This window comes from Pipistrellus hanaki, assembly GCF_964339955.1.
Source record: "Pipistrellus hanaki genome assembly, chromosome: 1".
NCBI lineage: Eukaryota > Metazoa > Chordata > Mammalia > Chiroptera > Vespertilionidae > Pipistrellus > Pipistrellus hanaki.
Window position 1 is genome coordinate 55,015,275 of NC_140503.1, and position 13,424 is coordinate 55,028,698.

The following is a 13,424-nucleotide window of genomic DNA, read 5'->3' on the forward strand; positions in this document are numbered from 1 at the left end:
CCTATGAACGTGTTACCTTACCTGGGAAAAGGGACTTTGCAGATGTGATAAAGCTAAGAACCTGGAGATGGGAAGCTATACCTGGATTATCCAGGGGAGCCCACTGTAATCACAAGGGAGACTGGAGAGTGGAAGACGGCATTGGGACAATGGAAGCAGAGGTCAGAGTGATGTGGCCATGAGCCAAGGAATGCAGGCAGCCTCTAGACGCTGGCAAAGGAAAGGGACAGAGTCTTCCCTAGACTTTCTGAGGGAACCAGTCCTGGGGCAACACCTGTGAGATCCATTTTCGGACTTCTGACTTCCGGAACAATAAGTTAATACATTTATGTTGTTTGAAGCCATTGAGTCTATGGAGATTTGTTAGAGCAGAAATAGGAAGTGAATATATTTTTAAAAGGATCACTTTGTTGGTCTACTGAAAGTAGATCGTAGGGATGGGGCAGACGCAGGGAGCCCTGAGGGCGGCTATTGCAGCAGCTGCGGGGAGAGGTGAGGGGACTTGGACTGGAGTGAGGGAACACGAGGGGGTGAAAAGATGGCAGATTTCCTTTCTTCCCAAAGTTTTGCCTCCTTTATCTCTTAAAAAAATGTATTATTTGAACACTTCATGAACAGATAAAGCGAGGCTCCCATTTTTCCTTTTGGTCTTCTCACACCTGGTCGTACAAGAAGGAGCAGCGGAGGAGGAACTGATGTCCTCTCTCGAAGTGCACACTTCACCACACCTCAGGTGGCAGCCCCCTCTGCCCAAGTCCCTTCAGTGAAAGACTGCAGCTCAGCGTGGAGAAGGTGCTGGCAGAGCCCCCTAGCATAGCCCCGAGTTCGCATTCAGCACGTTCCCTTCAGAGCTGCCCTTGGCAAGTGAGGACGCCTTTTAACCACCCGTTTGGCCTTGGCTTTCCTTTCCTCTGGGTTCCTGGCCTCTCCTCGGCCTCCCCGCTGTGCTGGTGTTCTTGGGCATGCCCACCCTTCGCAGCAGACCCCTGTCTTATTGGTTTCTCCCTCCCTGCTTAGAACAGACCCTTGCTCAAAGGAGCTCAAAAAATAATTCTGGAATAAATAAATCACCTTGTCTTTGCCCTAGCAGATTTTATTTGAAACACGAATTCAGGGGTTTGAGACACAGAAACCGACATGTGCTAAAGAAATGCAATTTATAGCATCACACATTTCAAAATGATAGCCCCAGGCTTTGGAAACCACAGTTTCCTGTGCAACCCCTGAGGTATCAGGCAGATGAGAGGCCTCCTCACATTTCTTTCTCACGTGTCTCTCTTTTCCACCTGGGTTTTTTCCCTCTCACTCTGTGGCAGGTGGCTTGCTTTCCTTTGGATGGCTGAAATGTGTCTCACCATGGGAAATCAGACGTCCTCTAGCTTCTTTTAGTCTCTCGTGATCCTTGGGGTAGATCCTGTTGTTTTTGTCTTTTTGAATGGGGTACTATAAAAAGATGAAGCTATTTTCCATCTTTACTGAAAGCATTCTGATCCTGGCCCAGTCAATAAAAATGCAATTTCCCCTATAGATAATTAAATAGCAAAAGAATGTAAGTTTTGCCTTGGCTGGTGTGGCTCAATGGATTGAGCATCAGCCCATGCACAAAGGGTTGTGGGCTCCATTTCCCATTAAGGCAGTGGTTCTCAACCTTTCTAATGCCACCGCCCTTTAATACAGTTCCTCATGTGGTGGTGACCCTCAACCATAAAATTATTTTTGTTGCTACTTCATAACTGTAATTTTGCTACTGTTATGAATTGTTGTAAATATCTGTGTTTTCCGATGGTCTTAGGCAACCCTGCTAGCGGTTCTCAACCTGTGGGTCCATTTTCCAGTAATTCCTACACAGTACCACCAGCCATCTCTTTATATACAGAATTTATTTCAAGCTTCCTTTACAAGGGAGACAGTTTGGTGTTTGAATTCTGATCCTACTGCATAATCTTCCTATGTATTTTTTTCATCTGTAAATTGAGGATCATAATACGTAGTATGCACCGAATAGGTCTGCTTTAAAGATTGATGAAATAATGGACATGAAATAGTTCATATAGTATCTAGCTTTGAACAAATGCTCAATAAAAGTTAGCTCTCTTCCTCCTCCTCCTCCTCCTCCTCCTCCTCCTCCTCCTCCTCCTCCTCATGTTGCAGTAAATGTTGTCTCCAGTTGTGAATCTATGCTTAGAAAGCTACATGCCACAAGCTTACTGTATGAACATTTTACTGATTGTACTTGTAACTTGCATAATACAATTTATGTATACTTGAAGGAGAATGGATCCATAAAATTTTTTACATTTCTTTGAGAAGATATAGTAAACCTTGGGAGGCATAAAGCTCCCAATAAATCAAAATTTCCAACTTTCTGGACCTGATGAGCAAACTGGCTCAATAGAGAGAAAAACAAACCCAAAGCCCTTTATTATTTATTTGAATCCCCTAACTGTTTCCAAGCATTTTTTCCTGAGGGGGGAAAAATTGTGGCAAGATTTTCTTTTTTGCCTTGATTTTCCTTAGTTTGCTGCTTAAATGTCAGTAAGTCCCACTAGCTGCAGGTCACCACTGGATTTCAATAGGAAACCCCGATTTGGGACACATCTTTTTCATTTGTATTAGAGTGTGCACTTGGAGTGGAACCAGGAAATCTTGGAGACCAAACCCTTTTCTTCAAAGCTCTCCCCACTCATTGTTCTTTCTTCATGTCTTTAATGAATTGGTTTGGCTCCCAAGCACACAGGCCAGATTGTGAAGAATGAAAGAAAATTAAGAAAGGAAAAAGCTTAAGTTATTGATTTGGCTCAAGGGAATTTTTCTGAGATCTGACCCAAACCAAAAAGCCACCACCACCAACAAAACCCAAATGATACCCCATGTGTGGACGTAGGGACATTCTTTAGCTTCTGGATGGGGACCCACCTTACTGAGCAAGTGTCAGTCCATGCCATCATGGGTTTAATACAGGGATCCCAGTTTATCCATAGTGTTTCATCATTTCATGATTTTGGGGCTCTAAAGCCAATTGCCTGAAGGCTGTCTCCTAAGCCACATTTGGTAAAGGACAAAATGCTCCGGTGTTGATGGAACAAAGAGTCATGTTTGCTAACTACAGACTTGTAGTTACTGCAATTACTCACAGGCCCAATGGAAGCCTCCTAAATCTTCCTCTTATCTTTTAAAAAAAAAATATATTTTATTGATTTTTTACAGAGAGGAAGGGAGAGAGATAGAGAGCTAGAACGTCGAGAGAGAAATATCGACCAGCTACCTCTTGCACACCCTCTACTTGGGATGTGCCTGCAACCAATGTACATGCCCTTGCCAGGAATCAAACCTGGGACCTTTCAGTCCACAGACCGACGCTCTACCATTGAGCCAAACCGGCTTTGGCTTCCTCTTATCTTTGATCTTGTTAACAGAGCTGCTGCATTCACTAACTAGTCTTAGATACTAACATGTTATGAATTGTTCACAGACAAACTAATAAAAAAGATGTAAATGTAGTCCCATTTGTTTATTTTCTCTTTAGCTTCCATTGCCCTAGGGGCAGTATCAGTGAAGAAGTTCTTTTGGCATATGTCTGAGATTTTGCTGCCTGTGGATGCTTCCAGTATTTTTTGGTTTCCTGTCTGATGTTTAAGTCCTGTATCCATTTTCAGTTTATTTTTGTGTATGGTGTAAGTTGGTGATCTAGTTTCATTCTTTTGCATGTATCTGTCCAATTTTTCCAACACCATTTATTGAAGAGACTGTCTTGACTCCATTGTATATTCATGCCTCCTTTGTCAAATATTAATTGAGCATAGTGATTTGGGTTGATATCTGGGTTCTCGATTCGATTCCATTGATCTATATGTCTGTTTTTTTGTGCCAGTACCAGGCTGTTTTGAGAACAGTAGCTTTGTAATACAGTTTGAAGTCTGGTATTGAGATCCCTCCTACTTTACTCTTCTTTCTCAGGATTGCTGTCGCTATTCTGGGTCTTTTATTGTTCCAAATGAACTTTTGGAGAGTTTTTTCTAGGTCAGTGAAATATGCCATTGGTATTTTAATGGGGAGTGCATTGAACCTATAGATTGCTTTAGGAAGTATGGACATTTTGATGATGTTGATTCTACCAATCCATGAACATGGTATGTTCTTCCATCTGTTTACATCTTCCTCTATCTCTTTTTTCAGTGTTGTGTAGTTTTCTGCAAATAGGTCCTTTACTTCCTTAGTTAAATTTATTCCTAGGTATCTTAATTTTTTTTTGGTGCGATAGTAAATGGAATTGCTTTTTAAGTCTCTGTTTCTGTAATTTCACTGTTGGTGTATAGAAATGCCATGGATTTCTTGGTGTTAATTTTGTATCCTGCTACATTGCCAAATTCATTTATTAAGTCAATTAGTTTTTTAATGGAGTCTTTTGGTTTTTTTTATGTACAATATCATGTCATCTGCAAATAAAGATAACTTTACTTCTTCTTTTCCAATTTGGATGCCTTTTATTTCCTCTTCTTGTCTAATTGCAATGGCTAGTACTTAAAATAAAAAGCTTTTTTACAGCAAAAGAAACCATCAACAAAACAACAAGAAAGCCCACTGTGTGGGAGAACATATTTGCAAATGTTACCACTGATAAAGGTTTAATCTCCAACATCTACAGACAGCTTATACAACTAAATAAAAGGAAGATGAATGATCCAATTAAAAAATGGGCAATGGACCTAAATAGGATATTTTCAAAAGAAGACAGAAGGAAGGCCAAAAGGCACATGAAAACATGCTCAAAGTTACTAATTATCCAAGAGATGCAAATCAAAACAACAATGCGGTACCATCTCACACCTGTCAGAATGCCTCACATCAACAAATCAACAAACGACAAGTGTTGGCGAGGTTGTGGAGAAAAAGGAACCCTCGTGCACTGCTGGTGGGAATGCAGACTGGTGCAACCACTGTGGAGAACAGTGTGGAGTTTCCTCAAAAAACTGAAAATGGAACTCCCATTTGACCCAGTAATTTCACTCCTAGGACTATATCCCAAGAAACTAGAAACACCAATTAGAAAGGATATATGCACCCCTATGTTCATAGCAGCATAATCTATAATAGCCAGAATTTGGAAACAGCCTAGGTGCCCGTCAGCAGATGATTGGATCAAAAAACTTTGGTACATCTACACAATGGAATACTATGCTGCCATAAAAAAGAAGGAATTCTCATCATTTGCAGCAACCTGGATGGAATTGGAGACCATCATGCTGAGTGAAATAAGCCAGTCAGTGAAAGAGAAACACCATATGACCTCACTCATTTATGAATAATAAAGAACATTATAAACTGATGAACCAAAAGATAGATATAGAGACAGTAAAGCAACAAGTAGACTGTCAAATTACAGCAGGTATGGTAGGGAGATCTGGGGGAGATAGGAGATCAAATGAAGGACTTGTGTACATGCATATAAGTACAACCAATGGACACAAAACTCTGGGGAGGGGGGATATATATGGGGGGGGGCAATGTTAAAATATGTACACAGATAATAATTGAATAAAAAAATGGGGAAAAAGATGTAAATGACTATTCTTCTCTTGCTTACTGGAAGTGAAAGCTGGGCAATATTTAATTTATTATGCTATGTGGGAGAAGAGCCCAGATTAAGAGTTGGGTGTTGCCTTAAAGGACCTGGAGTAGAACCAATAGGGGTTTGCCAGTTTCCATTAGAAATATTCAGAAAATTACTTCAGACCCTTTTGGAAAATAATAATACAACCAACTCTAAGACTGATATCCATTTTCCAGCTATTTGCTATTAAAAAAAGTTTTCTGGTATTTTTCTGTTTACAAAATATATTTTCTCACTTAAAAATGGCAGCACAAAGTGGCATTATTTTAGGGAGGCACCATCGGTAAGGAGAGTTCATGAGTTTACATATGCTTACATGGATGATTTGGAGGAAAGAGATCTTGGGCCTCTTGCTTCAAGATCCAGGCCTCCATTGCATTTACACCAATTGGAATCAAAGCCTCTTAAAATGGCAGATGATTTGGATTTCCAGTCAGGCGACACAGGGGCTCAGCTACCTTTCCAAAGGAGTGCAGTATTATGTAAGAATGGCTTTATGGTGCTCAAAAGCCAGCCATGTGAGGTTGTGGAGGTGTCCACCTCCAGGACTGGCAAGCACGGCCAGGCCACAGTCCACCTGGTTGACACTGACATCTTTACTGAGAAGAAATATGAAGATATCTGCCCTTAAACTCATAATATGGATATTCCCAACATAAAAAGGAATGATTTTCAGCTGATTGGCATCCAGGATGGTTTTCTATCATGGCTCTAACACAGTAGGGAGGTGCCAGAGGACCTTAGACCTTGGCAAGGAGACTAAGCAGAAGCATGGAGAGGGGATCCCCATTACAGTGTTGTCTCCCATGACAGAGGAGACAGCTGTTGCAATCAAGGCCCTGGCAAACTATCTGGCTCCCAGGCTGGTGGTGGGGCAGTAGCGATCCTCCAGCCTGTAGAGGCATCTTCCCCTAGCTTGGCCCAGCTCTGGCCTGGCCTGGCCTTTAGCTGGACTCCTACACAAATTCTTTGATGTTTCATCTTGGTCTTCCCTACCCCCCAAATCTGCTGGGGAGCCCCTGTTCTTCACCCTGCTCCCTTGGCCAGGAGTGAGCGAGCTATGGTCTTGGAGAAGCTACCCTCTCCTTCTCCCCTAGGACTACAACCCTGAAGGGGGAAAGGAGGAAGGTGCTGCTTGTGGGTCTAGGCTTTTTTTTTTCTTCCCCCAATTCAGTCTGGAATCAGAAAACCGTGCATTCTGGCAAATGGTCTTTGTGCTCTCCCCCACCCATCTCTGGTCTTGTCCTTTGCTCCCTCATAGTCCTTTACTCCAAGCACCATCCCTTGGGAGCCAGCCTCCTCCCTATGCCTATGTCTCTCCACAAATCTCTTTAACGAGAAAGGAAAGAGGTGGAGAGGGAAGGGGCATATGGGAGGACCCTGCCCTATGGGCTTCATACTTTGTTAAAATCAAACCTATATTTGCTTCCACTGCACTTTACTTTTATAATTTAAAGTAAGTATTTTTCCTGTTGCATTTTCTTGAATATTTATTTTGGAGGTGGTCTTGTATATAAATACTCTTACATGACTAAACATTTTTTTTTTATTGCTCCTTCACATTTGCTTATTTGTCTGGGTATAGAATTCTAAGTTCAAAAAGATTTTTCCTTAAAACTGGAAGGCATCAGTCCAATGTCTTCTATCATCCTTGTTGCAGAAGAGAAATTTCATGGTCTGATTCTTTTGTCTCTGGGACTAATCAATTTGTTTTTCTTCTGGAAGTTTTTAATGTTTTGTCTTTGTTTTTGGAACTCAAAATTTTATGCAGAACTGTGGGCCCACTCTCTTTCATCCTGATTGGCACTTGCTGACCCTTTCACTTTGAAGAGTTATGTCTGACTCTGGTGCAGGGAAATTTTCTTCTTTTTATTTGAATATTTCCTCCCAGTCATTGTTTATGTTCCCTTCTCCTAGGTTTTCTTCTCACATCTTTTCCTCCTCTTTGTCATTTTGGAATGTATTTTAGGAGATTTCTTCAATATTATTTTACAGTTTGTCTATTAAACATTTTAACTTCCAAGAACTCTTTCTTGTTTTCTGTTTTCTTTGTTCTTATCAGTTTATTCTTGTTTCATGGGTGCCATGTCTTCTTCAATATCCTTCAAGGTACTAATGAGCATAAACAAACAAACAAACAAACAACCCCTCCCCCCACTTGTTTTTGTTATTATCTCTTCCATTTGGGTTCTTCCTTTTCCTTTGTGCAATAGATTTGCCTCAGATTTCCGGTGATTTATGGTTGCTAGCTTGTATTTACAAATGGAAGACTGGATGGATTAGTGTAGTTGCAAAGGTCCTTATCCCTGCCAGGCCCCTCCCTTAAATAGGAAAGCCAGGGATGTAGCCAGTCTACAGAGAGGTGCGTCTTAGTTCATTCCGGCTGCTATCATATAATACCATAGACTTACTGGCTTACAAACAACATGCATTTGTTTCTCACATTTTGGAGTCTGGGAAGTCCATGCTTAAGGCATCAGCAGATTCGGTGGCTGGTGAGAGTCTGCTTTCTGGTTCGTAGACAGCTCTCTTCTTGCTGTGTTCTCACATGATGAAAGGAGCAAGGGAGCCTCTTACAAAAAAGCTCTGGCACCATTCATGAGGGCTTCACTCTCATGACCTACATACCTTCCAAAGTCCCTCCAATACATTGGGGATTACGTTTCAACATATAAATTTGGGGGAGATATAAACCTTCAGTCCGTAGCACTGTGTGTTGTTAGTCCAGCAATGTGGCCAACCCACAGCTGCTGCAGTGAGGCAGGCTTTCCAAGGCCTGGTCTGCTGTAGCTGACGTGGAGGTTCAGAACTGCTTCTCTCTTTGACCTGGCACCCAATCCTGGTTTCCTTCCTAGGCATGTTGCCTACTCCTTTAGTGGGCAGGGAAGGGGGTATGTGGCCCAACTGGCTTAATTATTATTTAATTATTCTGGTGATGCTCCAGAACTAAGGTGATCAGATAACTTATTTTCCAAACTAGGACACTTCTGAGATTAAAAGGGAACCCTATTATTTCACCAAGACAATAGGCATAAACTGGACTGTCACCTTAGCCCAGAGGTCGGCAAAGTCATTAGTTAACAGAGCCAAATATCAACAGTACAACGATTAAAATTTCTTTTGAGAGCCAAGTTTTTAAAACTTAAACTTCTTCTAATGCCACTTCTTCAAATAGACTCGCCCAGGCCGTGGTATTTTGTGGAAGAGGGGCCAAAGAGTCGCATGTGGCTCGTGAGCCTCAGTTTGCCGACCATGGCACATTCTCAATCTTTGTATTTATTGACTACATTTGGAATTTTTCTGGGCTTCATTGGAAAGACCCACTCTTCTAATTTTTTTGGTTAGAACTGTTCCTATCTCCTCTCCCCCACACACACTCGATCCTTATTTCTATACTATTTCCTAGACTGTCTCTAACATTTATAAAGCTCTACTAAGCCTCACTCTTATTTTCCAGCATAGTTTTATTTCTATTCCTTACAAACAACAATACCCATGTTTTCTGTCATGTTAGTGGAACCTGCAAGGAAAAGTAGGTAGAAAGATATACTCCGTTTGCTGTCTTGCACTGGGAGCTCTTTCACACCACTTTAAATATGAGCTGTGTCGCTATATTGTATATCTGTGTGGTGTATCATTTTACTCCTTTTGGGAACCCAATGCAGTGATAACAGTTGTGCAGCAGTGAGCTTACACTGGTGAATCCCTTGGTGAATTCTTGCCTTTTATTACTCACTTTCTGGAAGGAAGTCACGATGCCTCTGAAAGATCGAGCACTAAATCATTGAACCTCTGAGCAATTCTCAGTGGGAGTTGTTTATGGGGATTTCTTTTGAGCTTCCTCTTATTGCAGGATATGAATTACTGCCGAGAAGCACCCACTGTCAGCACATGAAAGAATGTAAACTCCTGCAAAGACGATTCAGGCCTATCTTAGGTTAAAGGCTGAAAACTGTAGGGATTTAGAACCAAAGCCTTTACTTTGCAGAGTTCAGTGAAGGGTTGGAAAATCTTCTGCCAGGTTTAGGCATGAAATCTCGGTTCAGAAAGACAAAACTTACTGGAGGTACAGAAGCAAAGATGAAGACTTAATAATAAGAATTTAAAAGCAGAAAGAAGACTTTCTGGCTCTAACAAGATCTCATGGGACAAGAGCAATGTGGATACTCAGAAGAGGATCCACTCTTCCCTAACACAGAAATTACTTCTTTGGCCACTTTGGGAAAGGGCTAATCTCAGTCCTTGGGGAGGGGGGTTACATGGAGACACTGGCAGGAGCCAAGATTCTGCTGTTTGGAGTGAGTGAAATTAGACCAAAACTATAAAGTTTTATACTTGGATATGCTTCATATAAATATGAAATAAAAAATCGATCATCATCTAAATGTATATGATCTGAACTAAAGCCAATTAACATGCAAATTAGCATATTCAATTTTTGATTTACAGCTAAAATTAATCTGTAAATTACTTATAGGATGCCAGTGGGCTTCATTGGGAAGAACCACTGCATGCAGAAGAGACCCCTCCCCCACCCTCCTAATATTAATACCCATTGTTTTCCTGTCAGTCAGCAGTTTTACTATATCTGAGTCAAGGTAGGGGTATATAAATATGGATGTGTATATATATATTTCTTTTAAAGCCCTTAAGTCCCCTCACCCTCTAAAATACTATTTTGGGCTTTGATATTTTTGCACTTTGTTGGGGAATCAGCAAGAAAGAATGGATGACACTTTTATAGCCAGAGTTTGAATTGTTTCTTCCAGGATATGGTCGGTTAAAAGGTTGCTTCCTGACGGGTTCTGGATTTCAGAGTTATACACGATAGGAGTCATCAGCTGTGGACATCAATCCAATGTTGTTCTTATCAGCAGTTAGGTGAACTAGACTGAAAAACATGAACAGTCATAGGGAACTGACTTCCTTAGTTAGGTAAGAAGGAAGCCATGCAAGTGAATGTCAGACAAATACTCTTTAAATGGTAGAAATTCAACTGTAACCAAAGACAGAGTGTCATTTGTCAGGAGCATTCCTCAGAGGTGAACTTCAGACTTGGAATTTGAGCCACAGGGGCTATAGAGACATTTAGATTCTCCTTGGACTGTTGGGAAAATGTAGTCAGTTCTTATAACTTATGGTTCCTTGCATATAGGGGATAGGTGCGAAGATATGTTCCTTTCTTCCTTCCCTCCCTTTCCATCTCCTCATCTTTCTCATTTTGCTTCTATTTCCAGCTCTGCTTATGTTTTCTTTCCTCTTCGTCTTTCTTTTCTCACCCCTAATATGTGCTTCTAAGTTACTTTCCACCTCCAGTCTTCTTTATCTCTTGTGTGTACCTACTCTAAATTCAGACTCTTATCCCTATCCCGATACTTTCTATCACCTGTCACTTATCCAGGCAGAGAGTTATAAGATTCAGATATTCACAGGTGAGATGGTTAAGTCATTAAACCATGAGAATCTAACATTGGCATCTGGTGATTGGTTGGCTGACCTTCTTCCCATAGCTTTCATTGTTCGCTCATTACCCTTTGTCAATGCTGGACCCGGCAAACATGGAACTTGCTACCCTTACTACAGAAATATGTTCTGCTGTTGTTTCGGGGCACCATCTTTTCCTGCCCTCTACAAATTTTAATTTCTGCACTATCATACTCTTTGGGGTTGTTTTCCTTTTATTTTGTTATTTGTACCTGTGTTTGCATATGCTTTTAGGGGCTGTAGAGGTGTCCCGTGATAGTAGCCACAAAAATCAGGGCACCAGAGAAAAATATAGGAGGACTTCTCTGGAAGATACAGATGATCTAGAATGAGGCAGAAGAGGAGTGCTAAGATTGCATTCATGAGGCTTCGTTCATGAACCCCTCCATGGGCCCCTATGAGTGAGCCAAACCAGGGGCCTGCCTCTCAGGCCAAAGCTATGGAAAGCAAATAGGTCTCTTTTTCAGAAAGACTGGAGGTGTGTTTCAGTTTGCCATCTGTGCAGTGCCCTGACAGTGGTAGTCTGCTAGGAATGGAATTTCTGATTGTTACAGCCCCATGGGCCCAGGAATGAAAGTTCCTCTGGCCTCCAGAGCCGGGTGATCAAGGGGCATCCCCTGGGTGGCAGCTGCAGAAACCAAGTCACAAGACATAAAAACCAGGGCACTAGACATGTGTAGAAGCTCCCCTCCAGGAGATACTGGTTCTGGTGTGTGGCAGAGGTTAGTGTGTGAAGATAGTGCCCACTGGTTGGAGTAAGGCAGAAGAAGATTGAAAAAAAAGAGGGAAGAAAAGGAAAAGAGAAAAAAGAAGAAAAGAACACAGGAAAAAAAAAAAAAGAGGAAAAGAAAAATAAAAAAGGGAGAAAACAAAGATGGCACCTCCGGGCTTTCGTAAGGCAAAGGTGGAACAGGAAGAGGGGCCCGCCAGCCTCCCTCCTGGGGAGTATCCCAGCAGGCACCTCTCCTCAGGCCAGTGCTTTAAACCAGCAAGTGAGTCTTTCACATCACCTGGGCACTTTCAAAGAGCTGCTTCTATGCTGGGCGCTGGGGTGGGTGAGTCCTCAATTCACTACAATACCCTTCTCTCTTGGGTGTGAGCCCCACTGGTCTTCAAAGCCAGAAGTTTTGGGGGCTTGTCTCCCAGGCGCCAGTCTTAAAAGTTGAGGGGCCCTGGTGTGGGGTTTGAACCCTTTGCTCCTCAAGGAGAAGCTCTAGTTTTGAGTTTCCTTCTGATTGTGGGTTGGTGTGGGGTGTATAGTAAGATTGTGTCTCAGCCTCTCCTACCAGCTTTGATGTGGTATGCCTGATGTAAAGGGGTTGCTCTTCCAGTTTTTAGTTTTTTCCCCCTGAGAGGAAATGTTTTCATATATAGATATAGATTCCGTGTGTCCATGGGAGAAGGTGAGTATGCAATCTTCCTATATGTCACCATCTTGAGCCAGAACTCTTCATTTGCTTTCAGAAGAGGTTTTATTTTTGGCTACATCTTACTGAGGGCAGATCTCAGTCTTCAGATGATGTGGAGTTCCCCTCAATAGCCTGGGTGGTTTACAAATATTACATTTGACTCTTGATTTCATGACCATAAGGTCAGCAACTTCACTGGCTGTTTCAGGATGGTTTTGTTTGGTTATGTTATACTTTATGGCTTTGTAGCAAAAATAAAAATAAAAATAAAAATAATAGAAATAAAAAATAAATTAAAAAAATCCTTCCCAGAGTGGCATTTGATTTTCAGCAGCTCCTTCTCCTTTAGGAACTACTTGAAGTTAAGAGAAAGGGTTTTTGTGTAGCTGAAGTGTGTAGAAACTGGAGACACGTAATGTTTTGCTTAATGGCTGGCATCAGAAAGACAATGAGAAACATGTTAACTTTCCATTTTTGGACTTTCCAATACATGTTCCAACATTTAGGCTGGGAAAAAACCCAATGCCCTTCAAATTTCAAAGGAAATAATTATTGTAACCTTGATGAAATTCAAAGTAACCTAAGGGATGTTAGTTTAATGAGTTATATGTTTCTTTGGGTTAAAAATTTAATTTAATACCTGATTTCTCATTCTCTTTAGAAGTGGAGCGGATAGTAAAAGCCAATGACCGTGAATACAATGAAAAGTTCCAGTACGCAGTGAGTAAAATACTCATAGTAGACTCATGCTGTGTAGGTCTTACCTTAAGGGCAGTAGGATTGATGCTTTCTAGAACTTTAAGACTTCACCAGACACTTTCTTTGTTAGCCCATTTTAATAGCAAGGTGTCATATCTATCTACATATATGAAAGCCTAATATGCAAAGTGTCACCTTGGGAGTTCCAATGACTGGGAGTT

At 41.4% G+C, this 13,424-nt stretch overlaps 1 protein-coding gene across 7 annotated transcripts in view; it reads left to right on the top strand.

The window, feature by feature from the left end:
- ATP8B4 (ATPase phospholipid transporting 8B4 (putative)) overlaps positions 1 to 13,424 on the top strand; it is a 246,461-nt gene that overhangs the window by 43,297 nt on the left and 189,740 nt on the right. For all 7 annotated transcript variants that reach the window (XM_084898218.1, XM_084898216.1, XM_084898217.1 and 4 more), the window contains one exon: positions 13,166 to 13,224. In XM_084898218.1, the coding sequence (XP_084754344.1) occupies positions 13,166 to 13,224 (59 nt within the window). The remainder of the gene's footprint in view (positions 1 to 13,165; positions 13,225 to 13,424) is intronic.